Genomic DNA, 23,028 nt, shown 5'->3' on the forward strand with positions numbered 1-23,028 from the left:
AGCTATCTTCTGCTAACACTAATTCACTTAATATGTCTATCTGACTCAGTTAAGACACATTCTTAAATACCAGTTGTCATGTGGAAATTATAATCCCAGTAATGCTGGATCTTTAAAACTTGTAATCATGATACTTTCAGTTAAATTCAGAGTATCCTTTAAAATATCTATATGAGAGCTCCTAAAAGTAATGGAAAATAACAATGAAAAATCAAAAGTGCTCTAAAGGTGTGATATATATAAAGGCATTAACTTATGTTGGCTGTTACGGTACAATACTGAACTTGTTATTTCATATTACCCTCTCTTATCCTGTGACCTCAGAGTCCCATTAACTTGGTTGTTGGCATCTGTCCTGCAGTAAATTCTAAAATATTTCTGTATTCTTGGATGATTGCGGTGTAGCGGTCAGAGGAATTTGACACCCGTCTCTCCCCAAGACGGGGTGAAAGATTTGGCGGAAGACGAGCTCTGCAATCCGTCGGTTTAAAAACGCGGAGGGGGACTGTTTAACGGGTTAATCTTCCTAGTACATTTATCTCCCACAAATCGATTTTTTAAAAAATGAGGCTGGCCCGAGGTATTAATATGGTTGGCTGGGACCTTATTTTATTTTTTATTTTTTTGGAGTCGCCCAGGGCCAGGTGGAAAAGATTTGTTACTAATTCCAGGGAAGAACTGTTCGCGTCGTGGTGGTTAAACGGTTGCCAGCGTTCACACTTCAGTGCTTGTAGACCAGGAGACTGGAAACGAAAGGGTTACTTGTTTCCCCACCACCGCCTTTACCCCCAGATCGATTTTTCTTATTTAATCAGAAAGTAAAAAGAGAGACACAGGGGGGAAAAAAAATTGGAAGAAGGGCAAAGTGGTGGGGGAGGGTTGAAAGCCAGAAGCTGCAATACAGAAAATCAGTCTCGGGAGTTCGCGCTGCCGAGTCCTTGCAACACGGAAGAGAAGCCAGCAAAACGCTCGCAGTGGTTTCCTCACAGTCACCCTCCCTTTTCTCCTCGCTACGCGCTAGTGGCTCATTTGGCTTCCCTCTGCCACCGAGCGATCACATACATTATTTCCCCCAAGATAACACAATCAAACTTGTATTTATCGACATCCTCTCCTCGCAGTCTGTTTGAGATTTGTTTTAATAAATAAGTGTTTTATGTGAATGATGTAGTAATTGAAATGGGCGCACCATTTTTTTTTTCTTCTTACTGCAGGAGGTTCCTCAACCCCAATCTGGTTGGAAAATAAAACGCTTTGTCTCCACAACCACCCCCCACCGCACCCCCACCCGCTCTCAGTGTGTGTTTTATACGTGTGTATATCTCAACCCCCTACAGTAGCCAAGAGAAAGCAGCTAGCCAATGAGAAAGCCCAGTTTCATAAAAGCTGCTCTCTGATTGGCCCGATGCGAAAGGGCAATGGGAACAAAGAAAAGTCCCTTTCAGGTATAGAGGCTGAGAGCTCCTTTTGCTCCACTCCCCCTGTGTGTGTGTTGTGTTTCAGTCCTGATTTCAGTGTTGCAGAACAAGCTTGTTGTGTGTGTGCACCAGGGGGATTTTTCTTTCTTTTTTCTTTTTTAATTTTAATTTTTGCTTTTATAAAAAATACACAGGACGGTCTGTGACATTTGATGGTCCATCTTCTTTAATAATAAATTTGTTGAAGAGATTATAATTTCCAAAATAAAGCGGCTGCAACCAAACACATTCAATGCAGTTAGAAGGAAAAGGTCAACTCGATCCAATACAGACCGTAAGTACGGTTGCGTGGTGTGTCTCTATATAGCACTTAGCGGGGACTTCATGCAGGGGAATGTGCGAGTTTTATGCATTGAAATGAGGAACTAGTTACAGGGTTTGGCTTTTGCATTGAGAACAACAACCCAGGAAGGGTGAATTTTATTCAGTGGAGGGTGAAGCATTTGTAACTTCTTCACACAAATTAAGCTTGACTGGGCACTCGGGGTAACTTAGAGTAAATTACTTTTTGGGCTCTAACCCAAGGAGAATAAAAGTGACACAGTTACATATCCTGATCTGCAGTGTCCATTCTCTAGCTCACCTCACCCCCTTCCTCTCCTATCCTAGCTGGGCAAGACCCTCTTCCAAACAGAGCCAGGAAAATGGGGGCAAGGGCAGAACAAGCCGATTTCTGTCTCCTGTCACATACTAGTGCCCAATAATTTAATACTGAACAAGGGAATAGTCACCCATTACATGTAATGGTTATAATTACCATTTTCCACCTCCTTAAAAAAGCAAGCAGCAAAAACACCATTAGGAAAAAAAAAAAAGCCCCACCCAACCCAAACAAACCCACAAATAGTAACAATGGTGTGTTTATTACAGGACCTGGCTTGGGAGGTAGCAAAATGTTTTTCTTTGTTTAAGACATGAGGGGGTCCCTAAAACCCAAGTAGCTCGGAGGTGCCCTCCCCCCTTGCCTAGGCCTCTTGGGAAAGCCGACAAATTGGAGATAAGTTGAGGAAAGGTTTATAAGGTGTTTCTTTAAAACATCTGCTTTGCTCTTGTGCTCATTACATTTCACTCCTTCCGAAGTTCCGAGATCCTAGATCTGCGAGAAATGTTTCACATTCATAACTTGTAGCTGCGCCCACTGCAGGGGGGGAGGCGGCGGCGGGGGGAGAGTGTGTGCAGGGGGAGGGGAGAGACCTTCAGCTTTTTTTTAAAGACCAGATCAGTATTTTCTTGATACGCTTGTCACCATTTTTGTTCTCACGACAACCAATTGAGCCCTTGATCCTCACGTGATGTGAAAGGCTTGCACTGTAACAAAATCGCTCCTTTTAGATGGTTGGTTGTTGCTAACTCGCCCATCCCCCTCTCCCAGCCCCGACATTTCCAGCAAAGCGACTCTCCACTTCCAATCCATCAACAATTCATTACTGCTTTTAGCTTCCAAACCCCAGCTAATTAAAAATACTAAGCCAAGCTCCGGGGCCATCTGACTAAACACAGGAGGGGGTGGGCGAGAGAGGAGGAGGAGAGAAAAATAAATAAAAGGGAGACGCACCGTTTGCTGCGACTATAAATGAGAAAAACTGTCCTGAAAAAGGTCGCCTTAAAAAAAATCTTTTTTTGACTCTAATTATCGAATTACCACATGACTGATCGGCTTGGGCGACAGCGGATTTTTTCCCCCTTGGGGACTATACTAGGAACTCGGTTCCTTTTTCTTAAAACAACATAAAACAGGAAAACATCACATCCTTTGGGTTTCGAAGACTGAACCAATTTTAAATGCCGTTATTTTCCCCACCCCACTGCCCTCCGCCCCCCGCCCCGAGCGAATGCTGTTATAACTGGTTTATCAGCTCACTGAATCCTCCGCTCCCCTCCCCCTCCACACCTTTCTTTTTCTCCTTTCGCTCCGCTTCTCATCCCACCCTTTCTTCTTCCTCCTCCTCCCCCTCTTCTTCCCCCTCCTTTCCTCTTAAGTTAGTTCAAGAAATCAAATCTGTCAGGACGGGCGGAAAAATGCCACTTCCCGACTAACAGGCGGAATCCAGCCCAGATTTTCAGTCCTTTCTTCTTATTCTTTCTTCCCTTTCACTAATTTATCCCGATGTTAGCACATTCTGTCTTGTTACTAGCGGACGCCTGTAGGTTTGCTACATGGGAGCATTACTTACTGATCACGGTGACTCTGAAGTCTGGAACTGAAGGCGGAATGAGAAGTTGGGAAAACTTTTTTCTCTAAGCTCTCTCTTTTTTAAAAAACTATTATTCTCGATGCTTGTTAAGAGGAAAAAAAACCTTTGGTGCTTCTGTTGTGAATGTGAAACATTATCTTCCAGCTGTACAGTGACACATTTTTTTAAGGAGAAAAGGACTCCTGATCCGTTTGCCAAAAGGGGGGTGGGGAGGTGGAATAATGTTATCGAGTGATTATTCTGGCTGAGATGTGTTATTTGGTTTCTTCCTTCTTGATCATTTGGTGTTTAAGTAAAATGAGGCACAGGCTTATTTGCCGAGTGGAGTGGCAAAGGCATTTTGATTTGCTGGCCTAATTAAAAAATGATAAAGGATTAAAGGTAAGCAATGTGTGTGTGTGTGTGTGTGTGTGTGTATGTATATTTATTTATTTTTTTCTTGACAATCAACTGTTAAAAAGGGGCTGATCCCTTTAAAAACCGTTTTAACTGATCTTTGTCAAACACACACTCATTTGCGGTCATTGAGGCCACCTTGGCGCAGATCACTTAAAGTGTATGTCTTAATCAGTTTGCCCGTACAGTCAGTAGCACCATATTTAACAGATTGAGCAAGTCTGTGACCTAGGAATATGGTAGAATTGTTTGGGTGTAATATTTTTCTCAAAAAGCAGATACTGAGCCTTTTATTTAACACTGTCTTTTCTATAGAGAAATGCTCTTAAAGACGTGTGTATATTTCAAAAATAAAATTGTTTAAACTGTTGGGGAATAGAGGATAGGAGGGGGTATGTGTGTGTGTGGGGGGGGTGTTGGTTGTTTTTTTCTGTTCCTTACTGGGAACAAAAACCAGATTGCCCAGACAATTTGTAAAAAAGAAGTAATAAAATTAGAAATATGGAAAATTTAGCAGCATCATTCTGAAACTAGCCTCAGAAAACTTCCAGGGTCTGGTCTTTGAAATTGCAAGATCTAGGACACCGTGAGGGTTTAAAGCCGTGTTCCTCCCTCGTCTGAGTGTTCAGGCTGTGTTTCTGGGGTTGAGAGATCACATGTATGTGTTAGAAAAAAAAATCCTAAACTCTCTTTTTTTTAAAACCTTTCTGGACTTGACTCAGATCCTTAAGATATTTTAATGCCTTTAAAAAAGTGATTATCCTTGTGTTGTTGATAAAGGGATTTTCTTTTTTAGCTACTGTAAGATGCTTACTGTCATGGGTATGTTTTTCGGGTTTGGTTATATTCCTTTAAAACCGATATTGGACTGTGGAGACAATACATGAGCCACCTTACTCTCCATCCTTCCCTGTACCCCTTACTGACTCCCCAGTATTAATCGTTTTTATTCTGGTAACACCCAGACAAGAAATATTCGACTTTTCCCCCTTCACAGGAAAAGGTGGACCTGGACTGAAGGGTGTAAGATCCCTGGACACATTCCTGGGGCAGGAAAAAGAAGAGGAAGATTAGAAGATTTTTTTTTTTTTAAGAGAAAGCCCAGCGGAGCTAAACGAATGTCCCCTCATCTCCAAAGGAAAGTTCATCGGATTTTTATTCTAGAGAGCTCATCTTCAGGATGTCAGTGAACATTTCCACGGCAGGAAAAGGTGTGGATCCAAATACAGTTGATACTTATGACAGTGGCGATGATTGGGAAATCGGGGTTGGAAATTTAATAATTGATTTGGACGCTGATTTGGAGAAGGACAGACAGAAATTTGAGATGAATAATTCCACCACCACCACTAGCAGCAGCAACTCTAAGGATTGTGGAGGTCTGGCCTCCAGTGGGGCCGGTGCTACCGCAGCCTTAGCTGATGGCCTAAAATTTGCTTCTGTTCAGCCCTCTGCTCCCCAGGGGAATTCACACAAAGAGACCAGCAAATCAAAAGTGAAAAGGAGTAAAACTTCTAAGGATGCTAATAAATCTCTGCCTTCTGCTGCCTTGTATGGGATTCCCGAGATCAGCAGCACTGGCAAGAGGCAGGAAGTCCAAGGGCGCCCTGGAGAGGCAACTGGCATGAATTCAGCGCTGGGTCAAAGTGTGAGCAGCGGCGGCGGCGGCAACCCAAACAGCAACAGTACCAGCACCGGCACCTCCGCTGCCACCGCGGGGGCGGCCTCCTGTGGGAAAAGCAAAGAGGAGAAGCCAGGTAAAAGCCAGAGCAGCCGAGGCGCCAAGCGGGATAAGGATGCGGGGAAATCCAGGAAGGACAAGCACGACCTGCTTCAGGGCCACCAGAATGGCAGTGGCAGCCAGGCCCCTTCCGGGGGGCACCTCTATGGCTTTGGGGCCAAGAGCAATGGAGGCGGCGCGAGCCCCTTCCACTGCGGGGGCACTGGGAGTGGCAGCGTCGCGGCTGCAGGGGAAGTTAGCAAAAGTGCCCCGGATTCAGGGCTCATGGGAAACTCTATGTTGGTAAAGAAGGAAGAGGAGGAGGAGGAGAGCCACAGGCGAATCAAGAAACTGAAAACTGAGAAGGTAGGATAAAGTCGCCTTCCTAGATCTTCCACTTTCCTCTTTGTGTGCATTTGTGTGGGTGTGTGGGGGGTGTGCCTCTGTGTGCCTTACTCTTCTTGTTCGTGCTTTCTGGTTCTTTGTGAGATTTCTATTATCTGCATCCTTTCCTCGAACATTTGGTATGGGGGAGCTTGCTTGGGTGCCAGTGTTCAGCTCTCGCTTCTGCTGCTGCTGCTGCTTGTGGTGCTAGTGTTTGGGTCCCCAGGTGGGAGGGCCTGAGTCTTCTCAGTACCTTTTGCCCTGCAGGAGGGCTCCTGGCCAGTCAGCCAGTTGCCGTGTGCTTTTAATAGAAAACCTGTGCATTCACCCACTTGACTCTTGTCCTGGTTTCTCCCCTAAGGAGAACTGTCTTCTGTTTTAATTTACACGTCCTAATATTTCTGGTAATGTGTCCTTACGTGCAGGGTTCACGTTCCCTCCCTGGAGAGGTATGCTGAGGATTCTAATTTACACTCCACCCTCAACCCATTTATTTGTTTGTTACATTCTCCAGAGTAGTTCTATCAAAGGGTATCATCCTGTTATTGGTTCTGAATTAAACCCCAGCCTTGGTGTCCTGGGGTCATTGATGTCATAACTGTGTGGAATGGAATGGTTTTGGTGGCTGCTAAGACTCTAGCCTTGTTCCCTTGCCCAGTTCTTAGCTGGAGATTTAAGAGTGTTATCACTTGGATTTCTAGCTTGACTAGGGAGCTGAAAGGTTGGTAAGAGTGAAAAAGACAGTGGATTGGTGTTCCTGAAATGTGAAAGCAGAGCCAAAGGATGCTAGTTATGCATTGCATTTGAGGAATGGGGATTGTTGATTCAGGCAATTTGGACCCTTCCTTCCCTCTTTGTCATTGTCTTAAAGTCTGGTTAGACACTGCCTTTGAGAAACTGCCCCCAGTGTTGTGCTGCTTAGTTCCGGAGGCCTGTGACTTACTGGTGTGGCAATTGTGCACTCACGTCCCGGGACTGAAGGGGCTCTGTCCCCTGGGCAGGTTGGGAGCTGAGGGAGTGCGTGATGTTTCTATAAAATTAATCTTTAGATTAATTCTACAGATGGTGCCTTGCAGAAGCAAAATTCATAGCATGTGGATTGTGGCTTCGTTGTTTGCAAATATGCTTTTTAAATAATTTGATTTCTGCTATTCCTTACTTGATCAGAATTGTAAAATGCCTTGGGGTAATTATTTCTGTGTACAATTATTCACTGCTCTCTATTTAAACCTTTATATTTTTGTTTTTGAGTGTTCAAGATTGAAATTGGAGTTCAGGAATAAAGTTTTGATTTTATGCTTTTAGAAGTTGATGAAGGTACATTAAGGTGTAGATAATGCCAAAATCGCAAAAAAAGCTCTGAACCCTTTTATTCTTGTCTCCTTGGTCAGATAGCATTTTACACCGGTGAGTTTAAATGAATTTTTAAAAATCCACGTTTCAATTCTTGTGTTGACATGGAAAGTTTCACATCACTTCTGCTAAAAGGCGTTCTGAAATCTTATAACTTAGTACAGTAGGGCATTTGCTTTTGTTGCCAATAGTCCTCAAATTGCAGTTCTAATCTGCTCTAACTATCTAGATGAATTGCCCTAATCCAGTGCTCACAATGGCTGTGGTTAAGGAGTCAGAGCCATTTGATTGGATTCACTGCTGCCTGGAATGTGGGAGGTACTGCCCTTTTGCATTCCCTTTAGCCTTTTAATCTTCCAGCCAAATGTTCACATTCAACAATTTTGTTTAGCTGGCAATCGGAACATTTCAGTATCTCAAAGGCTGCTGTCATGGCAACTGAGATTAGAGCGTGGTGTCGGTTCTCCAGTTTTTGTGTTCTTTTCAGTTTCCAGTCACAGAGGAAACTGGATGAAGAATGGAAGAATTAAATTATTCATATATGTGCAACTCATCTTCAGTCAGAGCAGCATAAATGTGATAATGTGAATTACATAAATGAAGAGCAAACAAGTCATGATGGGGCTCGGGTGGGGGAGGGGAGAAAGCACAGGGCATTCGGATTCATTCCACCGCCGCCGGCCAGAGCTCCTGGTGTTGGCACAGGGACCCTTCAGGGATGGCTCCGAGGGGGTTGGATCCTGCCCTGTTGGCCATTCTCCGTCAGCCTGGGGTGTTGGCTCAGGATCTCCAGCCCTGCTGCTTCAGGCTTTTCTCCCCGCCCCCACCCCTCCCCAGAACGACTTGTCTTAAGAATGCTTTCATCCTTGGCACAGAGATGGCACTCCCTTGCACAGATGCCACCCAGGGAAGTAACTAATCCACCAGCTCATGGCTTTGTAAAACTAGACTTCAATTTAAAAAATACTTCCTAATGATGCAAGGATACCTACTGAGGGCAAGGTTTAATAGGACAAGCTTTACCTCCCAAAATGTCTCAACACTGAGGCATCTTTGAGAAAGGGTTTTTGACATTTTGTATAAATGTTTTAATTTCAGTTTTGCTGGATTATCTGGGTTTGTGAAGAGTAAGTGCCTCAAAAGTGAAGATGATTAATTTTCAGCAGTCAGATGTGGCTTATGAGGGGCCCAAAGTGAAAACCAGTGGGGGGGGGGGTGGGGTGGGTGTATGTGTGTGTGCTTTTTTTTCCCCTGGTTGGAAGGTTCACAGGAGATTCAGAAGACTCGCTGTCACCGGTTAATTTTCACAGCATGCTTAAGTGTCTATTTTTGGTCTGTTTATTCTGTTTCTTCACTACACAAAGTCATGTAAAACATGATAAATTGGACCTTATGAAACCTAATTAAATCAATGAGTGTTCTGCTCCTTTATGTGGAAACCACAAGTATGTTGTAAAATTTGCCACTCCCTTAATACGTGAACAAAATCAAAACATGCCATAATTCTAAGATGTTTGAGCTATATTTCTATAGCCCATTTTGTGGTTAAGCCACCAGTGACATGTCTGAATAAGTAGATTTGACAGGTTGGCTTTTGGTTGTTAAAACCTGCTTCTCCACCTTCCCCCTCCTTTCTTTTGAAGCATAATAGCCTGTAGTGAGGCTCTTCTGCATGTATCCTCCTAGGCCATCTGTAAGTTTTGACTTATCAGACATAGGCATTCGGCTGGGCTGAATAGTTAAATAGAGGAAATGCGTCTATTTGATGGCTGGAAAATTCAAAAAATATATAAAAAGAACTCTTAAAAACAACGGATGCTTAAATAGACATGGAAAGCACAAGAGATCTTATAGTTGTGTCTTAAGGTTCTGACCATTCAGTACATATTCAGAAAAGAGAATTATTTCTCTAATATCATACTGCTTTCATTAAGCTGGTCCTTAACAGCCTAAAGGTGGTGTCTGCAAATGGACCCGTCTATAAAGGATATCATTCATTTTATTTTATTCTCTTGTAGAAGCCTTTTTACACTTCACTAGGGAATTCTGGCACATTTTCTAAGTGAGTGTGAGCAGTTTAAAGAACATATTTTGATTAATGAGTTTTGTGGACGGTATGCCTCTTTCCCCCCCCCCCCCGCAAATATAGTGCCCCCTACAAATTCTGCTTAGGGAGTGCAGTTTATCTACTATGAAATAAAAGGGCAGAAAGGTCACTTGCTATAATTAAAGAACAAAGTCCATTGTTGTAGGACAGCAAACTGTTTTGAAAGCTACATAAGGGATTTAGCTGTTAAAAACCGTTGGTAACTAAGGGTGGCTCCCAGTCAGCATTGATCCTTCTTTTTCTACAGGCTTCCCCCGGAGGGTCACAGGGCTTTTTGAGGTGGGTGCAGAGGGGCTGCCCATTCTCCAAGGAAGTTTTCTCTGAGAATCCCTGGAGCTTGGAGTGTTTGTCTGACCAGGCACAGCACTGAGGTGTAAGCGGAGTATGTGAAATACGCTAGGTTTGCTGGAGAAACTTACAAACACACACACAACTGATCAAGATTGTGCTAAAGGAGATAAAGAATGTTTAGCAACTTTTAATAACTTTGCAAATAGTCTGTAAAAAAGAGGGGGGAGGGAGGGATTGTCCAAATGTCACGAGGTTAAGAATGCTCTTCAAGTGAAATTGCTAGGCTGCAAGATGGTTTTAATTAGAGTGTTATAAAGACTTATTTTTCCTAAGCAGCATTTTATAGTTAGTAAATGAAATGTATGCCGAAAGTGCTAAGCAGAAATCTCCCTAACCACAGAGGTGTTCAATAACCAGATTCAAACAACATGGAAAGTACCATCTGTTCTTCGTTTTCAGCATGAAAAACAAGGATTGAATGGCTGAGATTTGCTCCAATTTTGACTGTGTCTGTGTGTTTTTTTTAAAATCTAAAAAAGTTCACCTGGTACTTCATAGAAACTTGAAATTGCAGTAATATGAGCAACACTGTGAAAACACATGTTCCTACATTTATTTTAACCAGTTCCACTTTCATTTAAAAGATTTCCAGAAGCCCAGCCATTGAACACTTTATAATGGTTATTCAGTTCCTGCAGGCAATCACAACGAGGGGTCAGTTCTTCAAAGATCTAACTATTTAGTCAGTACCTGAATTATTCTGTCAATTTTCCCCCTGGAGGCAGGGGGGCAAAGGCTCTCCCAGGCTAACTCTGGTCAGCGTTTATCGGTTAATCTAATTGTGTGTGATAGCGCCCTGGACTGGTGTTTACTATGCACAGACCTTGCTCTGGTTCAGAGCTGTAGTCTAGGATCGTTGATAATGAGCAAAATGTTCTTTTAACGATGATAACTTTTGAGTCCTTGACTTTTAGACGCTAAGCTTCTTGGTTCTGGTTTTAGTAAGAGCCCTGGGTAAAACATTATCCGGCCTTTGTTTGAGGTCTTTTATAGAAGCTAATGACTGGGCTTGTGCCTCCCTGAGATAAATGACATTATCTCTGAGTGGGCTGACAGGAAACAGACATGTTAATGGTGAAGCTGCAGGGAGGAGCTGCTCCGGTTCTGACAAAAGAGTCGAGAAGGGACCCCTGGTTGTGGTCATTAACACGTAATGCATTCTTGCTCTTCCTAAGAGGCCCTTGATAATTGGAAAGCTATTTTAGCCACAAGCACTTAAATCATAAATCTACTACTCCTAGTTCCTTTGCATTCTTAAAAGTAGCAAAGTAATGTGTTTTCTGTTAACGTGTGTGTGATCTGGTTTTTCAAAATGGTGGCACTTCTAGTCTGTGTGGTGACGTCGGGGAGACCTGGACCTCGAACTGTTTTTATCAGATGGGATCTCTCTTCGTCCTTCATCAGGGCTCAGTGATCCCTCTACTTTAATAAAGTGACAAAGTGGGTCCAAAAGCTAAAAAGAAATCATTTTTACATTTGAAGATGTCTCGTGGGAGAGGGATGAAATCTATTTTTTATAAGTTGGGGAAAAGATTTTGCTCAGTGATTTGAATGTGATGAAACCTGCCTTTTGAAGAGTATGTTTAAAAAGTCATAGGTATAATTGAGTTTCAATGCAGTTTAAACTCTCTGCTTCTTGAACGGAGATAATTGCCGTGTTGAACACACTCGAGAGGTGTAGAAAAGGTGGAGGGATCATGTTATTCTATTCTTTAATATTAAGCACTGGAAGTTTCTCATAGTAATTACTGTAGCACACCATACTTTGGATTGCCAGCACTCTGAACTTGCCAGTGATCTGAACATCAAGGGTCTTGCTTGAATACTAAGCAGTTTATTCCTAAGTTACTTATATAGCTTTGTTGTAGAACATGGAAGCCAGAACTAAGGAAATATTGGGCTATCTTTAGCAACGTTGTAGTGGAAGTAATCCTTCTTTGCTAGGATTGTTGTCAATAAGTAATAATACCCTCTTGATCTGTACATTTAAGGTTATAGGGAAAGAGTACAGGAGAGATCTCTGCCTCAGAAATGACCTAGGTGACATTATAGACTACTATAGAGATCATACTGGTGCCCTGTATCCGGTATTTATTTCCTAGGTGTGTGTATATAAATGTTATTATGGCATATTGTAGATGTTGGGTTGGGAGTATTTAGTTAGTATGGGCTTTATTCTCCAAAAAAAGGTGTCACCGTAGATTTTATGTGCCACTCTGCTGCAAAGTAAAGGGGCCCCTCCGCATCCCATTCTCTGTCCCAGCTGAAGTTTCTTTAGTGACTATTCTCTCTCTGCTGCAAGTTCTTTTTAATTTAAGCTAAAGGTTTTGGCAATTGGAACAAGGCCTTTGCAACTGAAGGAAAGGTTGTTAAACTATTCATAGTAGCTTGACCAGCAGTTGGGCTGTTTGTAATGTTATTTTGAAAGCTCAAAGAATATTCCAGAGGGTGAGGTTGGCACATTGCTCCTAAAGCTGAGTTCTGCATATCTGCTAAATTTTGGTTAGAAGTACCTTTGGGAGTGTATTATAAGAGATTATGGGTTTTGCCTGAAGAATTGAAGTGATTCCAAAGCAAATACTTCTTATATTCTGATAGGTCAGTGGGCCTTGGACCACGTGGATCTCATCTGGTGTTCAGAAAGCTTCCCCCCTCAGTGAAGCTAAAGGAAAATTTAAAAATATGTATTTTAGTTGTAATAGAGAACTCAAAGGGAAGGGCGTTTCTGTTAGGACAAATGGGTTTGAAGTGATGCGTAAATACTACTGCTGACTTTTCAAAGCTCCTCTCTCTTCTTTCTCATCTCCACCTCCCACCCCAGTTTCATTATTATTCACTGCCACTATTCCAGCTCAACCACTGAGCTTCTTGCCTCCTGGGAATCCTCATTGTCAGCCAGCACCTTAAGAAAAATGTGCCTACGGGGACATTTAGGCATATTCCAATAATGCCATATTGCATGCACCTTTTACAGTTTAAAAATATATTGATTATATTTTGTGCTGTACATAATGATTTTAGAAAGCAGATATTTAGGTTGTGGGGTTGGCTTATTATGTTAACCAGAGAGCAGATGGCATGGTGCCACAGACGTATAATTTTACTTAAAGGGACTTTTAAGGTTTTGATATGTTTTCTTTTCCTCTTATTTCCCTGATGGCTTCTTTTTATTGAAGGGTAACTTAAGGAGACCTGGTAGCAATTTTACTGCCTTCCCCTGACAGTTTGAAATAATAGCTCGGTCTTTGGTTGCACTGATCTTCTAGCAGTCAACTTGATTCTGGTTTTTGTCAAGTGGCAAGTGAATTAAAAAAAAAAAAAACTGTTTGTTGTATGTTTTAAGAAATAGACTCTTTTATATGCTTCAATTAGCAACAGACGACAAAGTTCCAATTGGTCACACTTTCATAAACTCCTAGAAGTCACTGTTCGTCCTTTTGATTAAAGAAAACTCCTCATTTGGTTTCTTAGGAAAGCACATCTGGCCCTCGGGCTGCTTTAGGTCCACCTTTTTGTCTGTCGCATTAGTCACTGAAGGTTCAAAGGTTGCGTCTAAGTTGTTCCTTGTTAGGTTAGCAAGCTTTGTCCATATTGGAGGGCTGTACTTTTTCTGCCTGCTACACCCACCACGTGTGTGTTTGAATTCACTTGGCGTCAAAGTACCATTTGTTTCTGTGCCTAGGTTTTACAGTTTTACGCATTCTTCCCTTAGAACATCCTTAGGATGAGTTGGAAAGCATCTCCTAACTTTTCTTTTTTGGCAAAGTGTACATAGCCAGACCAGATTACTTTTGGATTTCCTGTCACCTCCTTAGTTGACTTTATGGATGGCTCATGTTAAAAGCAACAATAATGTTTGAATTGGAAGGGCTGAAGCCTCGCGTTTTCATTCTTCACGGAGAACTGTTTATTTGTGTGTGGTTCACCACAGTACATGGATAATGCTATCAAATCTGTGCTTTATTATAGGCTTATGACTAGCACAGCAGCACTTGAGTTATGGATTTCTGCGTTTTAGTTCTTTGCCAATTCTTTCCCGATGGAAATGAAATTAGAACTGAATCTTTGCAGCCAAGGGGAAAATAGGCACAACACATAGAAATTGTCCCATGAGTCAGGTCAGAAGTAAGCAGTTGTGATTTAAGAATAATTTTTTTCAAAGAAAGTGAAATATATAGAAAAGTACTTCAGTTGAACTTCTCCATGAAGATCTGTGGAAGATGAGGCGAACACTTCGACCAATGCAGGCAGGCTGCTCCCGCAACGAGGCTTTATCCCTTTATATTGTTTCACACCTTGAGTCACTGATTGAAAAGCGATTCACATTCCCAAACCTTTAAACCGCTTTGAAGGTGGAATTTGAGTTAAGTAATATTGTTTGTTCTGCTCCCCAAAGGGAACGACATGATTTTAAAACAGAGCAATTGAGCTTTTCCGCATCAGCCTCCATTTGGCCAATTGTCTGCATTCACATTCCTTGCCCAAATCCTTCACCAGCCTTTCCCATGATGCCGCAGCAGATGCCAGACACTGAAGTAGAAAGCGAGCAGCTGTTTCCATTACTCCATTGCTGTATTATCCTCCGCGATCTGCTTTCTTTTTCTCTGCCTTCCCCCCACTTTTAAAATAAAGAAACCTCCTCTCCCTCTGACTTTTGCCTGCTCCAGTTTATCAGTCTGCGGGGTCCACGGGTTTCCTCGGCAGGCCCAGTTTATTGTCTCGCAGCGGGAGCAGATGGAGGGCCCGGCCCCCGGGGGCGTGGCCGCTCGCGCCGCGGGCCGGGCTGCGCGCTCCCGGCGGGGCTGCGGGGACGCGCCCGCGTCCCCGGCCCAACCCGTTTATAGCCCTGAGCGCTGTAAATCTGTCAGCTCTTCACGACGCCCTCACCTCTTTCTTCATTTGCTGCCGCTTCTAGTTTGACAACGTTCCCCCGGGGCGGAATTCTAATCTGCTTCCAATTAGTTGCAAAATGTGACTGAAATTTCCACATTATGACTGCTGTTTTACTTGCACGCACACATCTAGAAACAAATTAATGCTCTTGAATATTTATTTTTTGAGCCTTTGGATTTACTTTAAGAGGAATAGTTTCCAACTGTTTGGAATGACTTCCAGGATTTGCATTTTTTCCTCAAAGCCTCATGTACTGGGTATATTACAAAAAAAGAAAGCGCAAGTACAGTGGGGTCCCCCCACGCCCCCGTCTCTTAGTAAGTCTTTCCCATCTTTTCAAGATTTCTCAAAATGTATTACATATGTTTAAGCTACGCAGATACATTTTGTAGTATTTCTCAAATAAATAAAACAAGGATGTTTGCCCAAATTTAATGGAGGGGTCTGGTGCAGTGTTTTAACAGAACACAAATACACACATTTACTTCTAAATATAGTTTAAGTATAGTTGGCCAAAATACAAAGGCTTGTTACACACTTCTAAATTCTTTAATTTGATATTCAAAAGCCATAAACCCAGATAAACTAACTGGGTGATTAAGTGGCTTAACAAATACAGGGACAGCATTAAAGATGTCACTGTGCACATTAATTTTATTCTACACGTTTGTGACTAGACTCCGGGCACACTGTTCTGAGCACACTGTCTGGAAGCTGTTGGAACTTTGGGGCTGCAGTAGGCATGGTCGACTGCGACTTTAGTGCCCCTTACCCTGCTACATAATCCACTGTTAGGAGAATGTGCTAGACTCTAGTTTTGGGATGGTTCTGCTTGGAGGGAGATCATTATTCCAACTCTGTTTCCTCCTTTTCACTGTTTTTGTTTTGTTTTAAAGATACTGATCTGCCTGATTAGAGTTGTTTAAATCTTGGTTGCTGAGAAGGTCAAGTTTAGATTTATTTATTAGTTGCCTTAAAAACCACTTTCTCACGTGCTGGCGAATTTTAGTACCAAGGCAGTAGTTCTGTGGCTTTGTTTTTTCGGAAAGGTGGTGCTCTGAAGTTCAAGAATGTAAACAGGCAAATTTACTGGTGCATTTTATAGTAGCGCTCAGTCCTCAGCATCTTGGCAGATTGATATCAACAGTAATAATGAGCTTTAAAGAGGTGTGAAGAATTTTATTGATGGTAAACTGGTTATGTTGATCACATTACTTTGTATTAGTTTCTAAATAACACCTTCACATGTAAACAGATCAATTGTGTTTTTTTCCAACATCATTGTCACATATAATCATAAAAGCCCTATATTGATTGATTTATAATGCCCTTTTTTTAATGTGCTGTTTTCAATCTCTGTAACCAGGAGGCGGAGCATTTATTTCACTTCATTTAAAGCAAAACTTATTTTATTTTAAATTATTTATTATATACAGAATATAAATTATCTATTCTACTTAGAAACTTTTAGCTATGTCAGAATTCCACAAAAGAAGAAGGAGCGTTGTTTGCGTTCCTCCCTTTCTTCTTACTCTATGACTGGTAGTAGAAAAAATGGCCAGATTGAAATCCTTAAAAATTTAAAATGCGGGCCTTTCAGACTGCAGAGACCTCCTGGGTTAAAAAAAAGAAAAAGAAAAAAAAGAAAATAGTGGCCCCATAGTGAAATGCTCAATAGGCACGATTGTGCTAGCCCCTCAAGTCCCGGTGTTCACTAATTACCCTTTAATGAGGTCAGTCTGCCCGGCTTTTTCCCTACCTTGGGAGGGAAAAGCACACAAGACAGTTGGAGTTCAAGTGGATCTTGCTGTATTTGCAACTTAGCATAACTGCTTTGAAGGCCCCCAGGGCGCTTAATTGGGGCTGGGCATTTTTGTTTTGGGGGAGACTACACACAGCTCCCCATTGTGTGTGTAGAAGCCACTGTGCGTCTTGGAAGCATTACATGCTTTTGTTGATGGCGCATAGTTTTATAAACTCCAAATGAGCTTATTGCCTTTTAACCATTGGGAGCACTAAATAATGGAAGAACCTAGAAGTCTCTGGGTTGGGTAACCGCCAAGCAGTTTGGAAAAAAAGGAAAAAAAGAATGAATGGTCTAATTGTAGAGCAAACCATTTGTTTACAGATTAAGATTTATTTGGTCACCAAATCCTATGGACCAGGAGGTAAAAGAATGAGGCCATAAGGTACAGGAATTGAATGCCCAGTGTTATGTTTTGTGATCATGCTCACCTGTTTTTACCCCTGTTTTTTGCAGAAGAAGAATGAATTGTTTAATGGTGAGAACTTCCTGGCCAAGTGTACTTTGTAAGCTGTAAAGAGAGAGGGGAGGAATGCAGAGGCAGGTTGTCATTTCTTTGCTGCCTAGTCAGGAAGCTAAAAACTTAGCTTCTTCCAACTGAGAGAGGGACAGTGTGGCTGTTGCTGAATTTCCCTGTTTGTTCAAATGAGGGGGAATGGTGGTGGTGGTGGTGGTGGCAGTGGAGGTAGGGAGTAAAAATTAGGAAGAAGGTGTGTGGGAAAGGGGGTGGTTGGTGGAAAGGCTTTGTTAAACTGGCCCTAGACAGTGCAATGTCTTGAATAATTGCGACCGTTTACAGAAATGCCCCACTATTTCATTAGTTAGTGGCCGTGGTACTGAATAGAGAAGAACTCTGCAGCAGCCACAGTGAAGTGGTATAGCAGTTTGAGGAGGAAGAGCTGTTGCCTGGCAGCCAGAATTTCAGGATGTCTTTTTTTCTTTAGGACTAGATTATATCTTACAGTAGAAGACCAGAAATCATGGCATTTGTTGCCATTGTAGTTGTAGTTTGTCCTTCTAATCTTTTTATGAATAATAGGCTTAAGGAAATCACTAATAAAGTGTAGTTTTCTAGAAGTATCATTTTGAATACTCCCCAATTCACTGTTTTTATTTTTACATTAGTCTTCTTGGGAGTCAAACCCTTTATCAAGTCAAAGTGCTCTTCTGTGTCTAAACTGCCACCGTAATGGTAACTCAGGATGCTTCCAAGTATTGTTTCTACATGATGTCTTTGTATTCTGTTTGGCCATGAAAAAGCCCATTCCTTCTGTAACATTAAAATCATTAGTTACTTGATGCATATTTGATAAATTGAACTTTTAAATATGTTAATCTGGCTTAACATGATCTTGTTTTATTTTCTCCTTACTAAGTTCTGGTATTATTCTTTTGGTATCATGATCCTTTTAAAACGGTTTGATTTTTTGAGTCTAAATCATGGCTGATAGCTTCATTTTACAGATCTGTTTCTATTGGGGGGTGGTGAGCAACAGGAGGATTATGGGAATGGGGGAACAAAGGGTGTAAAGAGATAGCTCTGAATGTTTTCAGCCTTGTCAAACTAGTGACTTTTTAATGTTCATTCTGGATGCTTTTCTGTTATTATTTTCTATATTAGGGAAGAAAGAGACTAGATTTTACTTCTGTGAGCAATCCAACATAATTTTTAAAATTTCAGACTTTTAAATCTCATAAAATTTAGCACTGTCATAGTCACTAAGGAAACTAAATTTGTGTAAATAGCTTTTTAAAAATCATGCAAAAAAAAACACCCCAAATCATGTTTTACCAAAGAGGTAAGTCCCTGCAAATGCTCACCGAAGTTTGCTTTCTTTGTGTGTTGTTCGACTGTTAATATGTGCTCAAGCTAGGTTTACTTAGCAAACCAAAACAAAAGTGCAAAGATAAAAACCATAGCTCATGTTAATGTTTATGACAACCTAGAGGCTTTGCAAGCTTGAAATCTCCTTGCGGTTTTAATCCCTCCTGGAAAGAAAGTTGGTTTTTTTTTTATCGGATTGTCAGTGCCTCCACAATGTGAATGCTTCTGAGGGTTTTAATCCCCCCAAACATAGCGTGTATTTCAGTGAGTTTAGTTCGTGTTCACTTGCACATAAAGAACTGAGGAACCAGTGCTGAGCTTCCTGCATATTAACAAGGGTTCCCCTTGTCTCTGGTTCTTCCTCTCTAACCTGTTCTGTATACTAGGTGAGTGGATGCTTTTTGTTGCCCATATGAAATGTGGAAGGAAAAGTGCTAACCTTTTTAAGATGCTCTGAAAAATGTTTATAAACGTGCTTACACCAAAGTCTACTCCTTTCTGTTTTAGCTCATATTAAAGGCTTAGTTAAAGGCTCCTTTGAAAGGCCAGCATATGACACCATGGGCTGGTTATAAATTCATGTACATTATTTTCTTGTAGAAGCCAGGTTTTCCACTTACCTGGACTTAGTATAGCCGTGGAGTTACTTCCAGCAGATAATCCTGTCCAGTTTTAGATTAATGGAAGTTCTGTAATATGTACGGCTATTTACTGGTGGTTAGATGACAACACGAAATCCCTTGCCCTTGTTGGATTTCAGCTCTCTGGGTATATTGAATCTTAAACATGTTGAATTTTCCTTTTCTGACGCTTACAGTGAAATCTGAAGAAGTTCGAACACTCTCGTACTAGAGAAATCTACAGAACGCCCAGTGTATTCCAATCACATTTTTGCTGGTGTTCAAAACATAGATACAGATCTCATCAAATTGCCTCTGAGTTTGGCTGAGCAGCTTGTCAGCGCACAGTAGCAGTAGGAGGAAGTTAAATGGTGATGGAAAAATAGGTACTGTTTTACCTTTTGTCTGTAAAATAAATTCTGAAAGGTTTTTGGAGAAGTTCATTTTGGGCCTGTTGTAACTCGCGTCTGGACCTAAAGAGTAGGACTAACTGTGCACATATTCTGTGTAGTGAGGGATAGCTGCCTCTGTGTTATTTGAGCCTGAATGTGCGTGCATAATTGGAGAGGTTATTGGAGAGAGAGTGTTTTGCTGTGGTAGATGTGGTGTAAATCCTAGCACTGAGCATACCATTTACTTTCTCAGCTTACCCACAAAATCTGTGACTAATTTAGTGAATGTGAAGATTTGAGTCCAGATGGTTAGGTTTAATTGTAAAAACTGGAAAGATTTCAAAGTACCCTTTGGGGGAGTGCGGGAAACAACAACTAAACAACAAAAAAGTAAAGTAACTGTAAGTCACTAAATATAGCATATTTGTATCTTATATATTTATGAACACACAGAGACATACATACTTAAACATATATATATGCGTGTATGTATAGTCAAGGTAAAGCTTGAAGAGTTTATTTACCAGTCAGCATGAGCAGATAGGATCCAGAAGAGAAGTGATTTTTAAGGTTTAATGATTTAGTATTGCCTCTTTAAAGTGTTTCTTAATATGGAGGTGTTTGGCCTTTGCTGGGCTCAAAATAGGTTTCCTGTCAACGGTGTTAAGAAGATTCCACTCTCCTGTTACCCGCTAATCTTGGTTAAAGAGCATTGGCAGTTACCTCATCAAACCTTAGGGAAATACCACTCTTGCCCAGGCCTTGGGGGTGTCCCCTCGCGGTGGTGCTCTCTGAGGCCTGGGCCAGCCTGCTCCTCTGAATGTGCGGCTGTGAAGCTCAGGGAGGGAGTCAGCTTGCAGAAAGGGGCCCTTAGATGGTGCTCAGTGCTGTGGAAGGACGATCCTCCTTCTCAGTATCCACTTATTCTTCACAGTTCCTGCATTTCGTGGTCGTGCTGGAATGAGTACAATAATCTGAGCTGATGCTTTTAAAGCTACTCAAGACCATCTTCTTTTGCTTCCTCTGCAGATCAGAGTTTTAAGGATAGAAATTGGTCGCCTCCTCTGTTGTAGTTGGGACAGCACTGACCTAAATCTTGGGCCAGTAAATTAGCTTGGAAGTTTTAGGCTAATAGGGCTCTACAGCGAACTTTATTTGTGTTACCTGGAATTACAAGGAGAGACAGAGGGAAGAACAACGTATCGCAGACAAGAGTTAGACCATGGGGCTCTTAATAAGATCTGCTTTGTTCCAGGGTAATGGCTGGGGTTTGTGGCATGGTGATCTACAAGGCAAGCAAATAGACACATTTCTTTCACAGGAATGGAAATATGCCCAAATATTTACATATAAACACATTTCATAATATTCAGAAAATGTAGAGAAATGAGTTAAATTTCTATGTGTTATGTTTACCATATATCCATTGCTTTAATATCTGATGAAGCCCTCAGCATTTTAAAATGGCACAAGGAATGAGCTTAAGGTTATCTTCCACGATAAGGAAGGAAAGCAGCTGGCTAGCCGTGTTGGGCTAGTGATTTTCAGATTATGGAAAACCTGTATAATAGAGGCCAAGAGAAGATGCTTCCTGAGGAGGAGGAAAAGCATAGATCTGAGGCTATTGTTGTCCGTATCATAGGAGAGTAAGATAAACGAAAAGGCCAGCACCCCAAATCAGAGGTGGTCTTTGCTTTGATTCTTGTAGCTAAGTCCTTTTAAACATATCTTTCTTTTACCTTCTGGTATGTTCCTCTCTGCTTTGGGCCAAATTCTTCTCCATTTATCAAGAACTTTACCCTCTGCTAACAATCCATTGAATGACCCATAAGGTGATTTTAAGATGATGCCACCAGCCTCATTGTGAGTAGACTTTTAAAGGCCCAAGGAATGGAGCTCAAATGTAGGGACTCTCTTGTAGGAGGAGGGGCAGGAGAGCTTTCCTGGTGTCTTAATCACAGTCATCCTTTCTGCGCCTAAAGCTGGTGTGTGTAAAGCTGGTTTTGGAGAGAACCTCTTCTGTAGATGTTTCTTAAGATATTTGAAGCTGGCAACAAAGGTGTAAGTGATGAGGTTGAAGCAGGGTCTAAAGTGGCTTTTTTTCCCCCTGATTTTAAATGGATGTTGTAAGAGACTTTCATAACTAATGTAAGGAGTGAGGATCACATGGGGACCTGATAGGCAAACGAGATCCTGAGGATTGATACTGCCATTAAGTTGTGGGGTGAGTCAGACTTGAGAGTAGTATAAATGTCATATATTTTTATTTTCCATATTTGCTAATATATTTACATATGTATGTATATCTATGTGAGTTGTGTTTTCTTCAGCTGCACGTTTCTAATATACCTGATGAATTTGAGGACTAGAAATAATATAAATAATGTGCATAACTGAAACAGATCTGTGAGGGCAGCTGTACAAGATCAAGGTTACTGGAATTCTAAGGGCACAAGTCAGAAAGTTAATGGGTGATAAGTTCACCAGTGTACCTCTCAACTCCTCTCAATTCACCGCAGACCAGAGTTCCCCACAGTTTGTACAAACAGTGGTACTTTTTATTTCTTCTGAAGCCTCGACTTGGGGAAAGGAGAGCGTTTTAGGGCTGACAGAGGACACGGTTGTGTATTCTTTCTGTTGGAAATCCTGCCTCATCTTAGGACACAGTGGAAAAGAGATTCATTGGAAAAACGGAGTAGAAGATTTGCCTACTTATTGAGAGCCTCTTCTGTTGACATTTCTTTAAGACCTCTGACGCTAGGAGCTGAGTGTAAGAGATGAGGTTGAAGCAGGGTCTGATGCAGCTATGGTCTTGAAGCCCAATTACAGGGTGGAGAGCTGCATCGAGTATAAACTTGAGATGGGAGAGAAAGAACAGATTCAGCAACTGGCACTGACTTGAGGGGAACCAAAGCGTGTTCTCCTGATTGATTGGATGTTTGTACTTTTTTCTGGACATGCTTCCTGGTCTCTCTCTTGGCTGACTGCATATGCTGTTAAATCCACCCAGAAAATACACACGGAACGTCTTCTGGACAGACCATGTCTAGATTGCATTGGGAGTTGGACACAGACCAGATCACGCAGGGCCTTGTAGGCTGGCCATTATAAAGAGTTTGGATTTTAATTTGAATATGATGAGAAACCTTAACAGAATTTGTAATAAGGGAGTGACATGATTTGGTTTGTTTCTGAAAACTTGCTCTTGACTGCTGTGTGGAGAATGGACTATAGACAAGCAAGAAGAGAAGTAGGGAAATGAGTTGCAGGACTTTTTTAGTAGTCCTGGCAAGAGAGGATAGACGCCTTTGGTAGTCATGGAGGTGGTGAGAAATGCTCACATGGTCTAAGGTGGTGAGGACGGGCCTTGGATACGGAGTTGTGAGAGGATGAAAATTAAGGATAACATCTAGAATTTTTGGGGTGGGTGGCATCAAGAGTTGGGACACACTTTTGATGTACCCCGTGGCTGCCAAGTGACGATGATCAATTGGAGGGCCAGTGCTGGAG

At 41.7% G+C, this 23,028-nt stretch overlaps 1 protein-coding gene across 4 annotated transcripts in view; it reads left to right on the forward strand.

The window, feature by feature from the left end:
• The first annotated feature begins 1,569 nt into the window (after window positions 1-1,569).
• Window positions 1,570-23,028, forward strand: part of ZNF608 (zinc finger protein 608) — a 100,647-nt gene continuing 79,188 nt past the window's right edge. For 2 of the 4 annotated variants that reach the window (XM_046667838.1, XM_046667840.1), the window contains exons 1-2: window positions 3,510-4,054; window positions 5,067-6,155. In XM_046667838.1, coding sequence (XP_046523794.1) covers window positions 5,250-6,155 — 906 coding nt within the window. In that variant the 5' untranslated portion in view covers window positions 3,510-4,054; window positions 5,067-5,249. Of the gene's footprint in view, window positions 1,753-3,509; window positions 4,055-5,066; window positions 6,156-23,028 lie in introns of those variants that run through there. The other 2 variants (XM_046667839.1, XM_046667841.1) reach the window with 2 other exon arrangements.

The sequence above is a fragment of the Equus quagga genome, chromosome 7 (assembly GCF_021613505.1).
Source record: "Equus quagga isolate Etosha38 chromosome 7, UCLA_HA_Equagga_1.0, whole genome shotgun sequence".
Taxonomy (NCBI): Eukaryota; Metazoa; Chordata; class Mammalia; order Perissodactyla; family Equidae; genus Equus; species Equus quagga.